Source organism: Metopolophium dirhodum, chromosome 6 (genome assembly GCF_019925205.1).
Source record: "Metopolophium dirhodum isolate CAU chromosome 6, ASM1992520v1, whole genome shotgun sequence".
NCBI lineage: Eukaryota > Metazoa > Arthropoda > Insecta > Hemiptera > Aphididae > Metopolophium > Metopolophium dirhodum.
Genome location: NC_083565.1, coordinates 32,466,626 through 32,491,835, shown reverse-complemented (window position 1 = coordinate 32,491,835; position 25,210 = coordinate 32,466,626). Strand labels below are relative to the sequence as shown.

The window sequence follows — 25,210 nt, the reverse complement described above, 5'->3', positions numbered from 1 at the left end:
CTTCTATTCTTTGCTAAAATAATTAACGTATAATAAACATAGTGTTCACTACAATAAAAATAAAGTTTTTTAAGTACACGCAGTATAAGCACGCAGTTGATTTATAACAGTAACTATGTATATAATTATTATTATAATTTCATATTAAAGCGTTTTTGTATGTACTTTTTAATGGATGTAATCAATTTATTAAATAAAATATGATATTAACCTTTTTGACGTGACTTATCGTGTGTGGAGCGTGGGGTAGTTATTCATGTATAATTTTCATAAATAATTTTCTCGGTTCTGCAGTTCACATTAATAGGGGTTGCTATCCATATTTTATGGCATTTACTATTACAAAAATGATTCTCACAAAATTAGTGATACGATTAATATCAGTTTGTATATTATTAAAAGTACGCAAGTTGAGATCTAATTGATCGGATTGCCAATGCACAAACGTACAAGCTCTGTTCGTATAGTCAAGAAAATATAACATATCCTATTGAACATGGTGAAGGGTGGTGATTTACCAAGCTTGCTCATCCCCATTTCTTCCTTTAATGCGGCGTTTCTCAACCTGTGGTACAAAGAAAGCTCATATAGGTGGAACGCGAAGAAAGACGGCCTTTAAAAAAAAAATTCGAAATGGATTCACATTAAAATATATTAGTTGGTTTGTTTGATATTAAAAATAAAATAAATAATAATTGAACATATTTCATTTTATTTTAAATGCTTATAAAATGTTGAAGTTCCCACTAAAATAAAATTCCATACGTCATGTAAAATAACGTAGGACACATCATTTTTGATAAGCAAAAAAAATGTTGTTAATTTGTCAAGTGGTACATGAAAAAGTTTAAACTTTGTAGGTGGTACGCATATATAAAAAGTTTGAAAACCACAGCTTCGATAGGTAATGAATAAATTCAAGTTCTGATTTTTAGAATTTTCCAATTTTCAATTTTATTGGACCATATTTTAAAATTCTTGAGATTGGATGTACCTACTACTTCAGCAGTGTCTTGTAGCAAACTGAAGTTTTTCAACTGAGGACCTTTCATTTGTATTCCAAATAATTAAGTGCGTCGTTTTTTTGAAATTTTTGGTATACCTAATAAAAAAATCGAAAGAGTATAGTTTTTCACTTATTAAAATATTTGCACTGGTTGTAATATTCTTGTGGATCTAATATTATTATTATTATACTTGGACCATTTTTTTAAATGATAAATGTTGATTGTTTAATTTTAATTACTAACATTTTCTAATCGACATAGCCCCCATCTTCAAAAAACGCATAATTGTGGACATATTCTACTCAGTGCACATAGTTTTAAACAATACTAAATAATTTACTGTAAAAAAGGGAGGTTCTCGTTTGAAAAACAGGAATTTGCATCTCCATGGCAAGACACTTTGTACCTGAGTAGTACGAAAAAATAATAAAATATATGGTCTTTAAGTATATTTAAAAAATACCAAAAATAGATTTAATAGAAAAATTTTAAAGTATTGTGGGAGGGAAAAGGGAAGATCATGCTTGCTGCAGGTGAACCACACTGAACAATATTTTTTTCTAGCTGCTAATTATATGAACGAATCAAAAAGATCATCAATAACTGTACATATAGGTAAACGTTTTCTTCTATCGTCCACTTAGGTTCGAGTCCGCCGTCCGACACGTTCAGAAATCACTCCAAACTCAAAAGGTTTCTTACCACCCTGGTGCAGTTCAGTGGACAGATATCGCCGCAGACTAGTGAACGAGTTAAGGGTCAGATATTCACCCTAGTGGTAAGTACCCAAACGAATATTGCATACCTATTACGTTGTTTTATAAATTTATAGAAAATAATCTAAGAAAATTTAAAAAACAATATACTCAGATTGTAAGTCGACACTTGTTTTGATTCTTGTTACGCTGTATAATAATAATATTTTAGTTAATCGCGTTTTTATATATTTACTCGACCTTTAAATGTCGATAAAATGTTTATTTATTTATTATACTGTGTGCAATACAACTCTGATGCAATAATAATATTATTTAAAAATGAGATAAGTAGTGTTAATATTATCGGTGGAAATTTAAGGACGTAGAGAGTCGGGAAATTAATTCATTTTATAACTCGATTTGTCTTAAATACAATGCTCGGAACAGCACTTTGACCTATATACCGGATGATTCATTTAACGTGGGATACTCATTTGTTCAAAAAGTATTTATGTTTTTTTCATAGTTTCAAGTGTCAGGTATTTATACAAAACAACGTTTTCATTAAAAATAATTATACTTTTAATATTTTTATTCTAATCAACTTTTAAGAAATTTACTTTTTTTTAAATACAACGTACAGTTTTGATTTCATCATCGAAAACAGAATATTTTTCTGAGTATTTTGGTACATAAATATCGAATTTAGGATGAGTAGTTAGAGAGAGTTATAACTTTAAATACTTATAATATTACCTACTCGTCCTAAATTGTAATTTAAGTATCGAAATACACTTAGAAAAAATGTGCTGCTTTGGAATATGAAATTAAAACAGAATGATATTCTAATATTAAAACATTTAAAAAATTTTAAGGATAAAAAACATTTAGAAACCATGTAAAAAAAAAATGTTTCAAAAACATTAATACTTTTTTTAAATAATGAGTTGTTTAGTCATCCGGTAGATAAAACCCTATTGGTTTAATTATTAATAATAATAATTAATGCGATCAAAATATAATTTATAATTTATTAATTCATTCACTCGTTTGTCGTTATTTCCGCAGAACAATTTGATAAGTGTTGAAGAATTTCATCATATTATACAAGAAATGACAAACTTCCCGTTACGACCATTCGTACTGCCGTTTTTAAGGACTCACCTGCCTTCGCTACAACGTGATCTGCTGTTAATGGCCCGTAACAACAAACAGGTAATAAGCACGTCATTGCAAGTAAAATATTGTGTTGAAACAAAATACACATAAACAGTGACGATCAATCATATTTTCATAAATGGACGAAATAATACAAAATATCCTTTCTGGTGTTAATTATAGGTATTATGATATTATACCCTTTCAACAAATGCATTTGAGAACTAAAAACTCTAAAAAAAAAAATTTCCTATAAAAATTCAACCGGAATCGATCCAGGATTTCTTCGGAAATTTGTAAATCGTTTTTATTGCCTTATGTTGTCTTATCACAATTTTATTTTCCAAGTATTTCTAGAAATAGGTTAAAACTTAAAAACGACCTTAAAAAATAAACAATGCACGTCAAAAACCTGGAAAAACGGAAACATGCCCCAAAAAAAAAGTTTGTCGTTAGCACATAGTGTGCACTTGAAACACGTATTTTGTATCTTGGAAAGCATCGTCCTAATTATGATATTATATGACTTGGTACGATCAGAGCAGAGTTTTTTTTTTATCAAATAAAATTTCATGATTACATTATGTTATCCAATATACCTACTGTACGGCAGAGGTGGCCAAACAGTTCATCTTTAGAGTAAAATTGGTGGATCATATTTAAAATTATATAGATATAGAGCACACTTTTAAGATTTATATACATTGTATATATGTATTATATTAAGTAGGTAGCAAGCATGTTACTAGATATTTTTACTGTGCGAGGAAAATTGAGGAATCATAGATATGTTTTTGTGTATAATGCAGTGGAAAAATATCTAGTAGGTAGCATTATGTTACATTTTGTTAGGAATTTAATTTAATTTAATTTACTTTTTATTTGTATTGTTGATTTACGTTCCTATGGAAGTAAACGCATAGCGTTACGAAAATCGGTTAGAAAAAAAAATTTGTACCCAGCCCAAAAACATATCTATAATAGGCACGTTAAAAACACTGCAGAGGCCGATCGCCCCTATGTCGCGCTCCATTAAATTGACCACTTCTGGTCGTAATCGCCCAAAGAAAGTATAGTGGTCGATCACCTGCAGAAAACCAAAGATTCTCAAAGCACCTCACTGGACGGGAGAGGTCGCGACGACCCCGTGGTATACAGCGGTACATATTATATAGGGTAGGTACAACATTTGACGATATTTTATGTATATCGTTTTAATATCGACAGAAAAAATTGCACTCTTTTTACTAATCCGCGCAACTTTAAATGAATCGTCTGGAAACTTTTTTTCTTATTTTAAAACTTTAACCGTTAGTTTTTTAACTAATAAGAAAATACAAATTGTGTTTCTCGCTGCAGCGTTTCGCTCGAATCGTTATTTCCACGTTTTTTAGCGTTCCGACAAACCATTCGGTACATAACTTATGTACGTGCGCCGGGCACGTATTTAAGCGGAATATTGTTAATCGCTGCGACAAAGGTTTATAATAATAATACGCTTTCATAGTAATAATAATAATAATTTGTAAGCCGTCTGTCAACACACTTTTTGAAAGTAGCCTGCAGCGGGCTGATGGTTACACGGGTATAAAACGAATATCGGATAACTCAAAAGGGAATAATTGTTATAATATATTTAATATATTATGTTAAACGCACTCGCATGTACGAGTCGTACCTGACAAGATATATATTATACATCTCTTTATGTGACATTTCCCCCTGCAGGACAGCTCGGGGCATATTTCGGTACCTATATTATTAATGAACCGCTCGCGATAACCATATAGGTACCTATATATACCACGGTATCATTCGCATTCGACCCGTTTTCCGCAGTGATGTTTCCATATAACTTCAGGGCCGGACCGGCCACTTTTGGTCCGGGGTGAAAAATTAATTAGGGGTCCGTATCTTACTAAAATTAGAATAGAGTTCTATACATTACAATAAGAGTTAAATTTAAGAAAGGGCCCGAAAATGGTAATCGGGGCTTTTGTTCCAAATACGAACGGGGGCCCGGGGCAATTCCGGATTAAGGGGGGTCCAGGGAGGTCATGGCCCCCGGGCCTCGATAGTTAGAATTTATTTTGGGGCCTCGGATTTGTCCATTAATTTTTTCGTTGTAGGCTATAACAGTGCATAAATCATCTAAACAAAAAAAAAACCATGATTATTTAGCGAGAAAAAAAGCTAGTAAATTATAATTTATAAATAAAGTGATACATTATTCATTATTTATTGCTATGTACCTAATGTCTATGTATATTTATTATAACAGGTACCTAATATTAAATAAAATACAGTTTCAATTAATTTTGGTAAAACATTTAATTTCACAGTCATTTTCTTGGACATCAGCACTCTCACCACAAATAACCTTAAACACAAAATTTCGATTTAAATTTATCTAACCATCCAGAGCTTGCACGAAAATCGATAAAACCAAATTTCTGAGCAAAATAAATTGCTTTTTCTTTGATTAACGATCCTGATATAGGCAGATTGTTATTTCGTATACCTACAAGTCATCCATTTAAGATTAGCGTTGTCAACTTCTTCATAGACACAAATTTTCATTCGTTTTCTATTGCCGAGGAGAGAAGAATTTTGCATTTGATTGGTTACGTTTTCATGGTTTTTCAAAATGGTTGATAGAGAACTTGTTGGAATACTATATTTTGCGGCAATATCTTTTTTTTTAACACCTTTATCAACTTCGTTTAAAATTTCAAATTTATCGGCGAAGGATAAACATTTACGTTTTGACATTTTTTTTGTACGGGCGAAGAGAAAACGAAAGAATGTATACTCGTTTGCACCAATATTGGAACTGAAGTGTACTACAGTAAAATTAATCAGTTTGCCTACCTTCGGTGTCTTATCTTTATCGGATACATAATTGTTCATGTACAATTTTAGAACTATGACATAAACTATCAATTTGATAGTGACAACATTTACAAAAACTGGTTTTTATTGAATAATTATTTCGTTATATAGAAACATCAGATTCGTTATTTGGAGATAAATTTACGTGTAATTAACAATGAAGGTCATAGTTCTTAAAAATATTTCGTTAAACAGAAAATTTCGTTAAATGGAAGTTCGTTATATGGAAGTTTCACTGTATATATAATTTTTTTTTTTCGTACAGGAGCCTGATTTAAAGCTTTGGCCCCTGGGCCTCAAAAGGTCTTAATCCGTGCTCGGCCCGGGGTGCAACTTGGTTTATAATACTCTGGGAAAGTCCGCCTTTGCATATAAGTACGACTCGTATATTTTTTGATATTTTGTTCGTCTTGAAATCGAATTCTCGTAAAAATATATATCAGCGGTTTTAAATATATTATTTTCGCGTCGAGATCAATAAATAATTATTCAAATAATAATAATTTAGTAATTTATACAATATATAAGTTTTTATCTATAAACACAAATACAAAGTTCTTTGTAAATATATCTTATTTTTTTCTGATAATATTTTCTATATTCTGCGAACTTATTATAATATTATTACAAACCGAAAACTCGTAATAAACAAAATATTTTTCTGGATAATATTAAAATTTAAAATCAACTCAATTGGAAAAATAAAAAATAATATGAGTTGATTTTAAGTTAACGTAGAGGCAAATTAGTTAAATTAAAGTTAAGTTAATTAAAGCACCGAAATAGGAAGTTAAGTTAACAAGTTAAAATCAACTTAACTTTTAACTTAACTTCCATCTTATTAACTCGTTAATGCCCAGCCTTGATAATTTATTATTGTGAATTGTTTGAACGATATTGTATGAATAAAAAATTAAAAAGCATAATAATATTATCATCTAAACTGACGATATTTTTTTTACAACCCAACACGCGGTCTCTGTGCCGAATGTAGATTATTATTACCTGATTCGGTTAGGTTAGGTTTGACCTGATTTGGTATTTAACGTTTAACAACGAATCGTAGAAAACTTCTCCAAAACTTATTTCACTTGGTTTTAGAAATACATGTTTGAGTTTCATAATAAACGTTTTTTTAATTTTGAAATGATTGACATATTTTTATTAATAGAGACTGTTAAATTGTTTTGTATATAATTTTATTTTACGTAATGTCATATCGTCATAATACTTTATTGAAATAAACGGCTAAAACCGACGGAATGATCACACAACATGGTGTGTCATATAAAAGGTGAAATATTAATAAATTAACAAATCGGATGTGCTCGTTCTGCAAGCTTAAGTACAATAACAACAATAGCTATGGAAAAAAATAATAATAGTGTGTAACAAGGTGTTTGCATAATATTGTATGAATAAAAAATAAAAAATCATAATAATATTATTATCGTTTAAATTGACAATATTATTTTTACGATCCAAAATATCTGTGTGCCGAATGGAGATTATTATTATCTGATTTGGTATTTAACGTTTCAAACTGCAACGAGTCGTAGAAAACTTCTCCAAAACTCATTTCACTTTATTTTTAAAATACATCTTTAAGTTTCATGTTACACATTTTAAAATTTTAATATTTAGAGACTGTTTATTTGTTTCGTATTTTTTATTTTACGTAATGTCATATCGTCATAATGTTTTATTGAAATAAACGGCTAAAACCGATGGAATGATCACACAACATGGTGTGTTATATAAAAGGTGAAATATTAATAAATTAACAAATCGGATGTGCTCGTCCTGCAAGCTTAAGTACAATAACAATAATAGCTATGAAAAAAAAATAATAATAATGTGGAACAAGGTGTTTGCATAATATTGTATGAATAAAAAATCATAATAATATTATTATCGTTTAAATTGACAATATTTTTTTACGATCCAAAATATCTGTGTGCCGAATGGAGATTATTATTATCTGATTCGGTATTTAACGTTTCAAACTGCAACGAGTCGTAGAAAACTTTTCCAAAACTCATTTCACTTTATTTAAAAAATACGTCATTATAACTTTCATAATACAGTTTTTGACATATTTTAATCAATAGAATCTGTTTATTTGTTTTGTATATTTTATTTTACGTAATTTCATACTGTCATAATGTTTCGATAATCGGCTAAAACTGACAGAATGACAATAGAACATAGCGTGTTATATAATAGGTAAAAAATTGTTAAATAAATAAAAAAATAATAATAAATCGGTCGTGCTCGTTTCGTAAACTTTAAGCACAGTAATAATAATAATATTGATAATAATGTGTAATACAATTTTTGCATATGCATGAATAAAAAATTAAAAAAATATCTAAATATGATATTATTTTACAATCCAATATATTATTATATTCGTGTGCCGGATGGACATTATTATTACAATCTGTTTTTTGGTATCTATTTGATGTTTCAAACGACGAATCGTAGGAAACTTCTCTAAAATGTGTTTAACTTTATTAAAAAAAAAAAAACTTTTTTAATTGTATGTTTCATAATAATCTAACTAATCGCCCAGGACACGTATTATATTTTAATGAACAGAAACTGTTCATTTGTTTCGTATATTTTGTTTTCAGTAATAATTATTATGTCATATAACATAATACTGTCATAATGTTTCGACTAATGGCTAAAACTGACAGAATGACAATTAAACATAATAGGTAAAAAATTATTAAATAAGACGCGCTCGTTCCGCAAACTATAAGTAATACAATAGTATTACCATATTGATTAACTATAATAATTATAATCCAAAATATTAGTGTGCTAAATGGACATTATTATTATCTGTTTTGGTACCTATATAACGATTCAAACGACAAATCGTATAAAACTTCTCCAAAATTTATTTCACTTTATTAAAAAAAAAAAGAAAAGTTTTTAACTTTCTGTTTCATAATAATCTAGCAGATCGTCCGGGACACATATTTTAATCAACAGAAACTGTTTATTTGTTTTGTGTAATTTGTTTTAAATAATGTCATAATGTTTCAATCAACGCCCAACAGCTAAAATTGACAGCATGGCGGTACAATACAACTACTGCAGCGTGTTGCATAATAGGTAAAACAAAATAATTAAATAATTAAAAAACTGAAACTTTAAGTAAAACAATAACAATAATAATATTGATAACAACGTGTAATAAGATGTTTGCACATTATGTGTATATGATAAAAAAAATCAAAAACCCCTAAATATAATATTATATCATCGTCTAAATTGACAAGATTATTTCTAAAACCCAAGTTTTCGAACAAATCGTAGAAAACTTATCCAAGACTTACTTTATGAGTACCTAATTTATGTATTAGTTGATTCCCGAGTCATTATACATCACGGTATTCTGGTAATCTCATTACATGCAGTTACCAATTTTTAAAAACAATGTTTCACACATTTTTACCAAATTACTACATTTTTTCAATAGTAAAGTTTTAGCAAAAAAATGAATGATTTTCAAAATATGAAAAAACTAAAGAGAACAACATTTTTGGGAAACTCGTCGGCCAAGTTCCTCGTCGTGGTGTTTCTTGGGTTAGGCTCATATTATACAGGTTGAATGTATTTTGACTAAATATATTGAAAATAATGTAATATAATGGCCAGGAAGTCAACTCGTGCGCATCAGTGCTGGTAAACGGGTACCCGGGAATCAACTCGTACGCAAGTTAGAATCAAACAAAGTTTGAGTCGTATAGAGACGCATTTAACGGGCGACGAAGTAAAACACAAATCTTCGGCACGGGCAACGACGGCGGCGGGCGGCAAAGCTAGCTAGTAATATTATAAACAGCGATGGCGGTCATTCGGCGGTGGACCGCACTTTTCCGGGGGAGAGTCTTAATTTATTATATTATGTGTACGGATGAAATTTTCGATCTCGCGACGGGTGGTCGCAGTGTGTGACAGCCACTATATTCGGCCGCGCGATATGTGACGGTATCGTTATTGTTATTATTATTACTGTCGTCGTTACGAAGACTGGCGAACGGCCCGAGGGGAGGGAAGAAAATATAGAAAAAAAAAAAATAAGAAATCCCGTCAAAAATGAACCTCTAATGTGTACGGCAGTCGTGATGTCTCGCGTCCATTACCCGAGGCCCCGCATGTGTTGCCGCAACAGCCGTCGCACGGGCTGCGTCTGATGAATTCCGTCCGAACGGTCAGCGCGTTGCATGGGCGGGTAGGTGGTGGGTTAGGGGGTGGGTTGGAGGGGGGGGGGGGTGCACGTCATGTGTGTCGCTTAAACGATTCCGCCGGAGCAGTGGCGGCGGTGCTTAAAACCGTATGCAATTTTCACGCGTATTCGCGGGGGCGTAAACGGGGTCGCCGTCGGGGGAGGGTGAGGAGGGGGTGGAAATTATTATGGCTTTTTTCGCCTACACGCGCGAGGTCAACGTTTTTTGTGTTTTCGCGTTCGATTTCTCGTTTCGTTGGCGCGTACTATACGGCTGTTATATAGGTATATACATCATATCCGTCATGTACCACCCTATGTATGTACCTACCGCATTTTTACTACCGTCGCAGTAGGTACGGCATAAAACAGCGTGAAATTATTTATTCCTACGGAATCCGGGTTTTGACGGTTTCGCGGGGTTTATAACGCCGCCGCCGTAATAATATCATATCACGCCGAAACGCGTTAAATCACCGAAAACGTCAAGTGCATTCGGGAAATAATTTTGAAGCAACAACACACAATAACCGCCTTAACATTATTTTTATTATAATTAGCATTTCCAAACGGATTCCGTTCGCGGTTTTGTTTCCATTCGGCGCGATAGTATATATTATATGCCTGTGGTAAAACCTCGTCGGTTAAAGAAAAACAGCTATTTTTACTAAACGTGCGGGAACACGACGTGGTAACCTAACCTAACCTAACCTAACCTAACCTAACCTAACCTAACCTAACCTAACGTGGTAGAAATACCCGTTCTGAAAACTTATGTAGGTTATAATACAACGAACAAATTGCAAAACAATGTAAAATGATAACATCTTTAGCATTTTTACCAGTTGAAGAAATACCTAATGAAATAGTTAATATGTATTTAACTTTTACTCCACAACTATTTCCATTAATATTTTATTTTGAATCAACATATATTAACGGAAAGAATGGTGCACCAAGATTTCCTCTTGAAATTTGGAATGTCAGACACCAAACAATTGAGAACTCACACAGGACGAATAATTTTAGTGAAGGATGGAACAGTTCGTTCAGTAAATTGGTTGGATCGGTTAATCCAAGTTTCTGGACTGTTTTGCGGTCTTTGCAATTAGACGAATGCTCTAGTCATTTGAACAAAAACACAAGAAATAAAAACTAAAATACACAAATGAAAATTCGTGATGTCTGTGTACAGCATGAAAGTAAAATATTAACTAATTTACAATTGCTCGAAATAATTTTCCATACGTTTAATTTTTAAATATATAAGTATATTATGATTTATGTGATAATAGTACAAACTGTCCGCCATGTATATTTTATTACTTTTTGAAATAGTACAAACTGTCCGCCATACATATTTAATTACTTTTTGAAATAGTACAAACTGTCCGCGGTTTTCATTTTTTGTGGGTGACCGTACAAAGTGTCCTACAACCAATATGTACAGGGTGTCGCCTCGGGGGTGATTCGTCAAGCATTCTCGCCCCCATTTTTAAGTACGAATTTATAGGAACCAACACACATTCAAATGCTTAGATTGCTTATACTGTTTAAGGAATATGTTTTGAGGCGACGTCGAATTATGTTTTTCTTGTAAATTGTTGAGCAGATGATTTTTCTGTCGATGTATCTAATTCGAAATTCGAACGAGTAGTTTCTGATTTATTAAAACGTATGTGCACGCTAGGTAAGGATAATCAGTATAGTCATTAAAAATAGTTTTACCAAAAAGTTATATTTTATTTTATATATTTCATCTATTACCTTTGTTATACACTGACAATTTTTACAAATTATAAAATTTTCACTATAGATTAATTTTAATTAGTAGTTTCTATGATCTTAAAATCATCGTAGCTTCCATACCTTCCAAACCTATTATTATTACCTTTAGTACAAAAAATTATGAATATTCAAAAACTTCTGGTTTGAATTGAGTTACGTATGAGATATGTTTCGAAAAATCATCAAAGTCATCCGCTTATAACGCTACAGGAAAAATTGCTATTTTTATTAGAAAAAAATAAGTTTGAATAGCCACACATCTCAGTTGTATAAATAATAAATTACCTATTTATATGAAAATATAGTCCTAAAAAAACATTTCAAAAATCAAAATTTGAGCTTAAGCTTGTTATTCAAGGAAAACTGAATAGTATAACATTTAGGTAGGTATACCTAACCATGGTTATTATTTCTATTCTATTCTTTGAGCAGCAAAGTTGTTATAAATACAATGTTAAACAAATAATATAATTTATAATTCGATCATCAAAAATATTTCCGTGATTTTTTAAAATTAATTGTTGATCAACATGTTAATTATCGTTTTTATTTTAAAGAAGACCAAGGAAAGAGTGAAAAGTTATTATTTTTATTAAAAGTGTATAAATTGTACAAATTGTATGCTTTAAGTCGCTCACGGTGCCGATGTAATTTTATCCACAAAAATACACTTTACGGGAAAAATGATTCGTTTCTATAGGATCAGCCAAATTTGATAATATCTTTTTTTGATTAATAGATGACAATATTCTATAGGGCGCGTCGAACACCGTTTTTCAACATTTTAAACTCCAACATTATAATATGTTTTCAAAAAATAATACAATTTTAAGCTTTTTTTACAAATTATATTATACCACCATTATTTAAAATAAAATAAAAAGTCGGAGTTCAGTGTGGCTTGTAGGGAGATAAAACTTCTTATTCAGATAAGACAATTGCTATCCATATCCGACAATTGTACGAGGCCTGAGAATTATTCCTGTGAAGTAATTTTTATTTCGATATAATACAGCGTTGGGCAGTAGATTAGTTGAATAGAATTATAATTAAGGTGGCAACTAAAATATAAAATATAATTTTCAAATTTTATAGAACTGCGATATATTTTTTAAAAAAACCAGCACAAAATATGAGTAACCCTCAGGTGTGCATCAATATGCAAAATTAAGTTTCGTCCATGCAATCAATTTGATTTGAGACGCGCACATTTCTAACCCTGGTAGTTGTGCATATTATGTCAGCAATAATATGAGTTATTAGAAAGTGCATACTATTCCGGCTCTACCTACTGATTACGTAACACTTTGCATGATGAACTTCTAAAGTTCTAACAACAATAACGGATTTATAATCTATTCTCCACTTTATTGTGCACGACCACAGCACTCTTTGAATCGTCAGAACCCACTGCCGCCGCACTCTGTATATAAATGTGTAAATTGGCCAGCCAACTGCAAAAGGTTGAACCAACCCGACGTAAAACTTTACTTATAGTGATGTAAATTTTCATAAACATTTTTTATTTTTTTTTTGTAAACATTTTCGTGAAAAGTTTCAAAAAGTTGGAAATGTTATAACTTCTCATAGTAATGTCTTATCAAATTAATACCTTGATATTATGCTGTTATAGTAAGGGCCCGGAATTTGTCGAGTTTTAATGTTTTTTGGGCTATAAGGTTTATTGTTGAGTAAGCTTGAAATTGATTTCACGACACTATACGAAAAAATTATGAAAAATTTATAATGAGTAGTTTTGCATATTCAGTGATTTTGTGGAGGGTTTGTGGTCTTAGTTTTACCATTTTTTAGAGCATATTTGTTGACCAATGATAATTGATGAGTTTATAAACCAATTTGGAAATAAAAAAAATCAAATACATTATGATGTATAGTTTATTATTTTGAAAGTTTTCACTAGGCGTTATTGTATCGGGTTTTTCAAATCTCTAATTGACATGCGATTTACCGTTTTATTAATATTTAGTAAAAATTATAAAATATGAAAATATTTTTTAGTAAAATATACTACTTAAGTTATTAGTTATTAAAAATCACATTTTACCTATTTTTAACACAAGACCACAAGCCCGTCAAGCCCCCTCCCCCTCCCTCCGGAAGTATTGCTTTTTATATTTATAATAATGCAATGTAATTCTAACACAAACATGTATTTGGGCTGGGTGCACTTAATTTTATTTCTTAACCGATTTTGCGTAACGCTTTGTCTATCGCCATAGAAACGAACAAAATGTAAAAATTACCTAATTCCCACTGTAGGTAGATTATAGTTTATATTATACAATTAATAGTTACTTTATTTTTTTTTTTATTTTTTTTTTATTGAACAAAACATAATATTCACAATCTGTATTTACAAGTTATACAATAAGTAAATGTGATGGAAATTGATTTACAGGAAGGGGAAGTTGCCCATTGGCAACACCCCGTCAATAGTTACTTATAAATGCATATTTACGATTCATACATTTTCTATTTGAAGTGGAAAATATCAAGTAGCGTGCTACTCGTTTTTGTCACATGATCACCGCTTTAGAAAACGACGAATTTCATATAATATATGTATGAGTGAATGTTCTTTTTTAAAAAAATTGAAAACTACGAAAGTTTTATAATTCCTCATATACATTTCCTATCAAATAAACCAAATGGAATTATAAACCGTTATAGTATATATTATTATCTTAGTATTTATACACATTTAAAACTGTGTACTAGTATATTACCATTTAACCATTTTAATATTATTCTATTGAACATACGTCATAATAATATAGGAAACACAAAATACTAATAAATGTGCAATTTTAACTATTATTAAAAATGTCATATTTTTACTTCAGTGTATAAACGTTTTCCTATATTAATTGATTTTTCGATTTTCTTTTATTCGTTGTTTGAGTGATTTCCACTATTCTCCCGACCAACTTCTTTTCATGAGTAGAAAAGTCTCACAACTGTTTATAATTGATAAATATATTTTACATAACGCATGTAGGTTAGACTACATAATACTTAATAATGTTAGTTCATATTCACAGTTGTTCGATCCCTAATTAAATAATAAACATTTAGCTAACATTTACATCAACCGTGCAGCCTCAAAAATTAACTATGCTAAGAAAAAAAAAAATCAAATTTTCAAAGAAAGTTGATAATTTTTGAAAAATCACATTGAAAAAATAATAAGTTTCAATTTAAAAATTGTCAAGCTTACACAAGCCCTCGTAAGACGAAACTTTTAATCATGTCTAATCCGTCGTCGTTGCAGACGTTAAGCCAATACCTGAAGCAGCACGAGAACGCGTACTTGGACAGAGACTCGCAGGCCACCGAACCGTCGGAGATCTTCCACCAGGTGGAGCGCGTCCCGCCGCCGTCGCCGATGCCGCGCGAGAACAACAACAACAACAACAACAACAACAACGGAACCAACGCCAACAACAACGGCGGCGGCGGCCACAAGCGGCCGTACCCGTTGGCCGCCGACGGATACTACGAGACCGGTTACGCGGCCGACATGGAGTACCAGCAGCAGCCGTGCGTCAAGCGGCCGAATCTCGGGTATGCCATACCGTTCATGTACCAGCACCCGCACATCCACCCGCAGGAACCACCGCCGCCGCCGCCACTGCCGCCGTCGCACCCGTACAACATACTGCCACTGCTGCACATCCGCGAGGTGGAGGACCACAAGGGTCACGTGGAGGACGAATGGAAGAACATTCACGTGGTAAGTGCGTTCCGTACGGTTACATTACAGTGGCGTACGCGGGGGTACGGTTCTGACGCCCCCCTGAAATTTCTTTTTTTCTGAAAAAAAAATCTTATTTACCACCATTTTGATACACACGGACACACGGATCAATTTTTGGGTATACCGGCCGCGGTGTTCGTGGATGAGAGGGGGGGGGGGGGCTAACGCGGCAGTTATAGACAATTTTTTCAAATTCTTGAATTTTTGTACTACTTAGGGATGTCCTGTAGTGATACGAACTTCTGCTTTTAAAACTAAAACCCCCCTTTTTCTCTGTAAATTATTCAGTGGATGATTTTTCAAAAACTTTGACGTCCCAAAATCAAAATTCGATCGAGTGGGTTTTTTATTTATTTAATATTGTGTTCTAAGGGTAAATATTTAAAAAAAAGATTTTAAAAAAAAAACGAAAAACTGTAGTTAACTACTCATCTGTAGTTTGGGGTTCCAATAATGCACTTACTATCACCACCACCTCCTCATACGTGCGCCTTCACAGGAAACCGAGGACACGCCTTGAGTAGTATACAAACGGAAAAATCGAGAATTCGAAAAATTGGTTTTGAGATTATTTAAAAATGTATAAGATCAGAGTAAAGGAAAAAAAATAGGTATGCTCGGTGAATCACCCTGTACAATGTACACCACTTAGAGCTTCTGTGGAACGTTACAGGTTTGTGGGGCGGGGGATAAATTGGAAAAAAATAACTTCGAAAATAAGGACCACCTTTCTAGTGTCCATAAACCTTATACTGTTTATTCTTATTGGTCCATTTTTTTACGACCACATCGACTCAGTGGCGGATGGGCCCACCGGGGAATTCGGGATTTTCCCGGTAGGCCTTATCCTGTGTTGATGTATGGGGGGCCCTAGGACCATATTCCGTCAAGTACTGAACCTTGTGTGATGTAGATTGAAAATAATTTTGATAAACATGCAAATTGACTAATTTAATATTTTTAACCACTCTACAAGAAAAATACCATAATCTTTTTGCTATAAACAATATTTATTTTTGTTCGCCATATCGGGCCGTATCATTGGGAACATCGAGATTTATTTTTAGATTAGAGTTATAGAAAACCGTGTTCAATACCGGTAGATCATAGCTGTACTATATTATGATGTACCAATGCGGCGGTTATACGCTTTTATAGTTTTTTTTTTCTTCAAAATGTGTGGTTTTCAAAGCCGATTTTGAAACTGTTTGATTTTTTTTCTGTTGCGGAAACCATTATTTTGGAAGTTATATATAGTCGTCCAAAGTTTGCGATCTTACGTTTATAGGTACGCGTGTGCTCAACACTATTTTAATGCTGCGCGGGGGAACTCGTGTTTGGTGTTTTTTTCGATTTTTTTCCGTCCGAGTGCAGCGCAGCGAGCGAGTGGCAACGGTAGCCGATTATAATATGTTCTTTTCAACAACTATGTTTAATTCCGAGACATACTCGATAGGTGATTTTACACAGAAAATCGGGGGTTACATTTTTCGATTTTTTTCCGTCCGAGTGCAGCGCAGCGAGCGAGTGGCAACGGTAGCACGTCATGTGCTTTTTAACAACTTTGTTTAATTCTGAGGCCTGCCCAAGGTGGTTTTACATACGATTAGCAAATCGGGGGTTATTGTCAATTTTTTTGTCCCAGCGATATTCAATTCTAAGTATTTTTGTTAAAAAAATGGGGGTTATACGGAGAAAATGTAGTTTTTAAAATTTGCCATCAATAACTTCAAAACGAAGTTTGCCCGGGCCTGTTTTTTTTTACATTCTTACAAAGCACCATAAGACGCACAATTTGGAAATAAAAAATTTGAAAAAATTTAGTTTTTGAAGTTTTTTCAACAATAACTTCAAAACGAAGTTTGTCCGGGCTTTTATTTTTACATTCTTAAAAATCACCATAAAAATACACGTTTTGAAAAAAAAAAATTTTAAAAATCGAAAAATTGCTAAACCAGAATTCGTTCCCAAATCTTTACTGAGAGTACATATTATATTACTTATTGTATAGTTTTGTATTGTAGTGTTGTATCAAAATAAAATGTCGCTCGCGTCTTATTTTTTGGACGCACTTATATTCAAATGACTTCCCGATAAAAAAATATATTCGAATTACTTCCCGGTAAAAAAAATATATTCAAATTACTTCGCGGTAAAAAAATATAAGCCTATCCGCCAATGCGCATCGTAAAACGCTCAGCAGATCATTATAACATCGTTTTATCATCGAATATCATGCTGTTTTCCCGGAAACCCGTTCGCCATAATATATAGAAAAGCGCGGTCCGCGTGTAAGACGACTTTATTTTGGTTTTTTTACATTTTAATCACCCCTCGTCGCCTGCGCTTGTGTATACCCCATGGGCGGTTTTTACGGACGGTTATACACATGATAACAAACAACTACCCCAACCGCTTTTATATTACGTCAGGTAATATATTCACGAGGCCGTAGGGGCGAGGAAAAATGTACGTTTACGGCTGACAACAGAACGCGCGCGTTTTGTTTCACATCAATCGACTCTGCGATCTCGTGTGCGTTCAATCTCAATTGAGTGACAAGCCCCTTGGGGGGGGAGTATGTTCACCACTCCCCGCCGCCCCACAAATCCCCCTTATTCGTGTCTTCTAGGACCACTATTCGTTTAAATGTATTATTTATTTATTTTATAATTTCAACGCCTGACGGCAATTTTACAAAGATATACTAGTACGCAGTAAAAAGATGATATATAGATAAAGTGATTTTGGTACAATAACAATACTTAAGTTATATAATATGAATAGTAGAGTGAAAATAAGTAACGTAAAGCCTAACAAGAAAACAAGAGAAAAAAAGAAACTCAAAAGATGTAGTTTAATTTAAATCAAGATTTTTCCTTTGGATCGGTTACTAAGTCCAGAAGTCCAATGGGACTGGTGTCTATATTAATTATTAGACGCATTGCTCTTTGACGTGAAACGAGCTGGTCCTATTAAGTAGGCGGCCATTAAGGATTATCGCAAGGGTTGAGTTTTTATATACCATTTGCATACGTATTTCTTATAAAATGCTTAAGAGATAGCCAAGTATAGGCTTACGATTTGTTTCGCATGATTCAGAGAACTGAAATCATACGTTTAATTTTGCATGATTCAAGTTTTGAGATTTTCGATCATTTTCACCCATTTTTTAATCAAAATTACTGGTCATATTTTATGAAATAATACATCTCAGTAAATTTTTTTTATTCATCATTGTCTATTTTTAGAAGTAAATTTCGATTGAGTAAAATAGACCGACTACACACGGTGCAAATATTTTTGCAATATTTTAAGTGCTATAAAATCTCCCAACCCTTGATTGTTACTTCCCCCCCCCCCCGGCACTCCGCTGAATCTCATTTTATAATATATATATATATATATATTTTTTAATTAAATAATTATTGTATTTACGTTTCGTTTAATACGATATCGCGTGTGCCGGATTATATAGATGTTGAACTGTATACTGAGCATGGTGGAGAAGACGAAAAAAGCGCTGGGTATACTCCAGGAGCGCGGCATGACCGAGACGAGTTTTCCGGACTGGAACCGGAAGAAAACGACCGAAGAAATTCTGGCGCAGACGGTGCGGCACACGGAAGAAAAGATAGAAATCATCAAAAAGAAAGCTGGTAAGAAATATGTTTAAGCTCGCGAAAGGGGGCGTTTTCGTTTTCACCCCCCCCCCCCCCTCCCTGACGACGATGTCGTTATTGCTTTGCGTTCGTTTGATTAGTATACTATAATGTTATTAAGTATTGTTATTATTTAAGAAATATTGTATTATACTGTCGTTGAATTTATTATAATAATTGTCACGTTTTAATTTTCTGTTATTTATCGATTTGTGTACGCATAATATAATATCAAATAAATGAGAACCCTCGGTCGAATCACACTTAACATAATAACAATGACGGGGACTTCAGCATTCGTTTTCTCGAGAACGCGATGTGGATTATAAAATGTATTGAATAAATGTGTTATTTATATTTTTGTAGATTCCTACTTTTACTGTCTGCATTCGTTGTTGTTGCATTATATTTTTAAGCAAACGTTACTTTTTGAAACATTTTTTTTTCTCCAATAAACCTATCTAAATAAGCTATGTAACATAATAATAATAATAATAATATGCATATCTTAATACTTAAATTTGCCCAACGATAAAATAATAAACACACATTATAATTTATAATTTTAAATACTTATAATTAACTACCACGAAATGCATGTAAATATAATATAATCAACGTTTAAAAATATTTTTAATATTGTATTATATCAAATATAAATATAACGATAAATTTCGAAAACGGTAACCTGGCGTGGTTTTCATCTGCAGGTTACGCTTGTAACCTTGATGTTTGGTTACTTGTGTTGTAGATTTTTTTTTATTGATGACAATGATAGGGATAGAGAGTGAGAAAAAGAAAAAGTAATACAGAGAGCTAGTAAAAAAAAGAGAGAAGGAGTGCCGAGTTGAGAATCTCACAAAGTTGGACGAATATTTTGATTTTATTGTCTGTATACATAGGTACTGATCTACTCTTTCGCCACATTTGGCGTAGGTTTGGGTGCTCGAAGGTTATAATATACTTGTACTCTAGATTTTTTTTTTCGGTGATAATGATAGAAATAGAGAGTGAGAGAAATAAAAGCGATAGAGACTAGTGGGTGAGTGAAAAAATAGAGATGGAGAGTAAATGAAAAGAGAGAGGAGTGCCCGAGATGAGAGTCTCTGAAAAAGACGTGAGATAGAGACTAGATAGTAATTTTAAAAAAGAGTGAGTGAGTGTGTGTGTGTGTGTATGTGTGTAGAGAGAGAGAGAGAGAGAGCCCAACCCGAGCCCGGGTTGAGAGTTTCGCAGAGTTGATCGAATATTTGATTTTTTTTTGTCTGTATGTAGGTACCGAATTGTGGAAGCAATATGGATTTGATGGTGGCAAGTGCTGTTTCACAACTTTACTGGTGTACGAGGGGAGGCTTTTCGGCGTCGGTGTGTTACCTACTTGCAGGTTACTGGTATTCCACTGGTTTCTGGTAGAGATAGCTAAGAGTGAAAATAGAGGGAGAGGGAGTGAGAGAGAGAGAGAGAGAGGCCGATCCGAGAGTCTCGCTAAGTTTATCAAATATTTGATTTTATCGTCAGTATGGATAGATATAAATACCGAATTGTGTAAGCAATATGGATTTGATGGCGCAAGTGCTGTTCCCCAACTGGTTCTCGGAAGAGGGCTTTTTTTCGCCACATTTGCCGTCGGTGTGTTACTTTGTCGGTTATTTGTTTTATTTTTTACTGGTGATAATGATAGAGACAGATAGTGAAAGTAGAGAGAGAGAGAGTGAGAGGAGATGGAGAGGGAAAGAGGGAGTCTCGCAGAGTTGATCGAATATTTGATTTTCTCGTCTGTATAGATAAGTATAAGTACCGAATTGAGTAAGCAATATGGATTCGATGGCGCAAGTGCTGTCCCACAACTGGTGCACGAGGAAGAGTTTTTCTTTCGGCACATTTGGCGTCGGTGTGTCGGCCAAGCAGTGACTTACGTCGCGTATCTCGATTATTTGTTACTTTTTTGCAAAACACTATTATACTGTATTGAAATTTGGACATGGCGCGTTAGATTAGGTTAGGAAATATTCTTAAAAATTGTATAATTTTACGAATTAAACACGTTAAGTATTATAATTAATAACGAAAGAAAATAATTTTATATCGATTAATATATAGAAATAATACATCACGACTCAAAACCACTGTTCTTTTAATCATTATGCATATGTATATTATATATATTATAATTTTTTTTTACCATAAAAACCGATAATATTTCGTAACAATGAAAACCCATATCGTACCTTATAAGTTTATTGTGTAAATATCAAATAAAAATATATATTTCGTTCTTTTTGTCAAACGTGAAAATATATAAAACAACTGCCGAGGCGATGTTTATCATATTATAAATTATCGATTTTGTAAATATCAAATCGTAGAATAATATATAATTTATAATATAATCATACAATATTGTACCTAAATAATAATAATAATAATAATAATAATAATAATAATAACAATACATTGTTTTAATATATTATACAGTTGACATGCAGTTATTAATATAGTAAAATGTTTACGTAAAATTGTGTATAAATTATTCATTTATTTTTATTTTTTTCAAATTTCTTCGAATACGCAAAACAGTTTAATGCGTTATATATGTTCTTCACCTTTTCCGGGTCATGAGCCCCTTTCAAGTATAAATAAGGGGCGGTCGGTATTTGGGCCACATTTTATCTACCTGTTTCGTATAAATATTTACTTACAATTTACTACCCGGATGTTGGGCCACAAATGAAATCTATATTTTTAAAATTTACCCGGAGATTGGGCCATAAATGTGTAGCATAAAAATATACAAAAATATAACGCTTATTAACTAATTATTATTTTTTTCTAATACATAAAAATACGTGGAGGGAAAATAATATCGTCACAAATATAAGCACGGCTGGGCAAGTTGACGATTTTTTTTAACTCAGATAAGTTAAGTTAATATGCACCAATAACAAAAAGTTAAAAGTTAAGTTAACTCTAGGTTAACTCAGTTAAGTTAAAAGTTAATACACACTTTTTGTTAACTTTTTATTAAGTTAAAAAAAAAGTTAATTTGTTTATACAACGCTAATGTACTTAATTTCTTTCCAACCCAAAACTAAATTATAGGATATAGTGTTAATACTTCGTACAGAATTTCCATATAAGTTAGATTTGAATGATTTTCAAGTTTAAACAATTTACGATACATATTTTTTGACATGAAAACGAAATAGACTGAAATAGTGAAATATTATAAAATTAAAAACAAAATAAATGAACTTAACTTGCTTCTTAAAATAAAAAATTAACTCATTAATTGCACGTTAATTAAGAAAGAAATTCAGTAAGTTAACAGTTAAGTTAATGAAAAGCCAAAAGTAACTGGTTAAGTTAAAAAGTTAAAATAAAATTAACTTTTAAACTTAACTTTAACTTTTTAACTCGTTAATACCCAGCCTTGAATATAAATGTCAAAATCGGAAAATGCTGGTCATTTATTGTCTGTGGCATCTCAATTCCAAATATATTTCCTAGCCATTTACCTAGGTATTTCAGAAGTCTTATCTTTATATTCTTAACTTAAGACTACAGCCCAAATTTTTCGCCCTCGTGGTTGTACAACGGGAAATCTACATTCTACAATTATTTCTGTCAGTCCATATACCTATGATTAATTCCTTCTTGAAATCCTTAAATCGACAGTAACTTTTGTTGGTTTAAAACGTAAACCGTGATCAGAGCAATAAAGGATAATTAATTTTAATGTTTTCGTATAAGTATTTGTTACTTGTCTTGAAGTAGACAAAATACTAAAGGAACATATGAATTATCCTTATACCCAACTATGCATAGAAAATAACTAATAAAAATGCTTTGCACAGTATTCAAAAGTGAAGTCAACATAAATAGATTCTAACGAAAATGGGAAATTTAGATTTGTAATAAGCAATTTATTAATTTAGAGGTCCAATTACCGGATAGGTACAATAATAAAAATCATCGAAAGTAGTGGCCCAATTACCGTCCGCCTTTTTGAAAAAAGGTTAATTGTGGCCCGATTCCCGGGCACCCTGAAAAAGTATAACAACGGACCCCACCTCCCCTTAAAGTTCCTATATTATTATATACAAATATGATAATCTGCAAATAATATAAATTCAACTTATCGACTACCAAAATATTAATAATAATAATAATATGATTAATATGATACAAAAGGCTAACAAACCGTCTCCGCTCAGAATCGTTGTTCGTGTACAATGATATTATATTATATGTCGTTAAATTCAAATTCAACACCACCCATTCCTGCAGTGAACCACTTGTAACCTATATCTACTGTACAGCAGAGCGTCACCCACTATTTATTATTTAACCTCAATTTCACACATTTTACCGCTTCGTTGGTAAATTTATCGATAATTTTTTTTACGTAAATTCTCTCCATCTCTGATTGATTTATGTGCGAATATATTATCTTGCATAGTTCTCATCAAAATTTCACCTTCGATCACTCGTAAAAAAATTATGCAGTTGTAAGTTAGACTTTTTTTTTAGTTTCCAGGGAGAAAAACTTATCAGGAGGATAACCATTCATTTCGATTGGAGCCTTGGGTGTTAAAATTCAAAATGTTACGAATATATAATACTATACGTACCTATATTTACATATTTTCGTGATTACGACGAATTATATAAATATTTGAACTTTAAACGCTTATAATTAATTGTTATTTCAACATTTTGTAACCACATTTATTTTCAATATTTTATTTAATCAGGTCAACTAATAAGGAATTTTGCGTTAAACGATCAAACTTTTTTTTTTTACAAACTACAGCGATAGTATCTTAAACAAATCGAAGAAAAGAAACTAGAAAACATTTTTAAATTTTAAATCTCTATAAATAGCACAAACAAAGTCGAAATAGGAATACAATTTAAATGTACAATGTAGTACGCATAGGTTGTCTAAAAAATGCTGCTTATATATGAATTGAATGTTTGATGAGAAATTCAAGTATTTTTCAAATACGGACTTAGAATTCCGTTCAAAAAAAGAAATTGATTTTGTCAAAAGCTGAAGTTTTTGATATTTCTTTAACCGTTATAAGGTCAACTAATAAAGAATTGTGCATTAAACGTTCAGGCTTTTTTTTTTACAAACTACAATTTAATCATTCATAAAACGACCTAAAAACTAAAAAAAAATGTAGAAAATTAAAAATGTCTATAAATAAAAATAAATAGCATACATAAAATAAATATTAAATAGCACAAACGGATTCAAAATAATAATACAATTTAAATGTACGATGTACATAATGTCATGTCCAAAAAATGCTGTTTAAATAAATTTAATATTTGGTGAGAAATTCAAGTACTTACCAATTTTCGAATAACGTACGAAAAAACAAAAACAAAATTTTGTCGAAAACTGCTGCATGTCTTGCGTAGTAGAAATCACACTGATTTTCCGACTGTGTGATGCGTATTGTGAATTCTTTACTTTTGAACCACAAAATACTTGGCAATCAGATCAGATTTGTTACCATGGGGACTATCCCCAAAGTGGAAAACCGAAGCATTTTTACTACTCCGGGTGGTGTGATACAGCAGAAGTAAAAAAAAAAAAATTAATAATAAAAATAATAAAAGCAACATCGATGTAAGACCGATGTATTTGACGTTCAGCTCAGTGTCTAACATTAAACTATGACGTAAATCATATTTTATTTAATAAAACAATATTATAATTTTAGAGTATATTATATGTTTTCGTCTGACACAATAAAATGTTATCATTGAGCAGTTAATTTTTTCACAACGCGTATTATTGTGGAAATATTGTACGAACTTCACAATAATTATCGTTCTTCATATTATTTCTTAACTAACGTTCAAATTGTTTGTCACACCAAATTTTTGATCAAAACATTATTAATTACATATATATTATATACAGGGTGATCCACCGAGCAGGCTTTTCTTAAATTACGCAGTTATTCAAA

General features: G+C 31.9%; 1 protein-coding gene across 2 annotated transcripts in view; it reads left to right on the top strand.

The window, feature by feature from the left end:
• The window catches only part of LOC132946396 (protein CBFA2T1), a 119,497-nt gene that overhangs the window by 67,805 nt on the left and 26,482 nt on the right, over positions 1-25,210 (top strand). For both annotated transcript variants that reach the window (XM_061016386.1, XM_061016385.1), the window contains 4 exons: positions 1,652-1,785; positions 2,774-2,920; positions 15,079-15,540; positions 19,043-19,223. In XM_061016386.1, the coding sequence (XP_060872369.1) occupies positions 1,652-1,785; positions 2,774-2,920; positions 15,079-15,540; positions 19,043-19,223 (924 nt within the window). The remainder of the gene's footprint in view (positions 1-1,651; positions 1,786-2,773; positions 2,921-15,078; positions 15,541-19,042; positions 19,224-25,210) is intronic.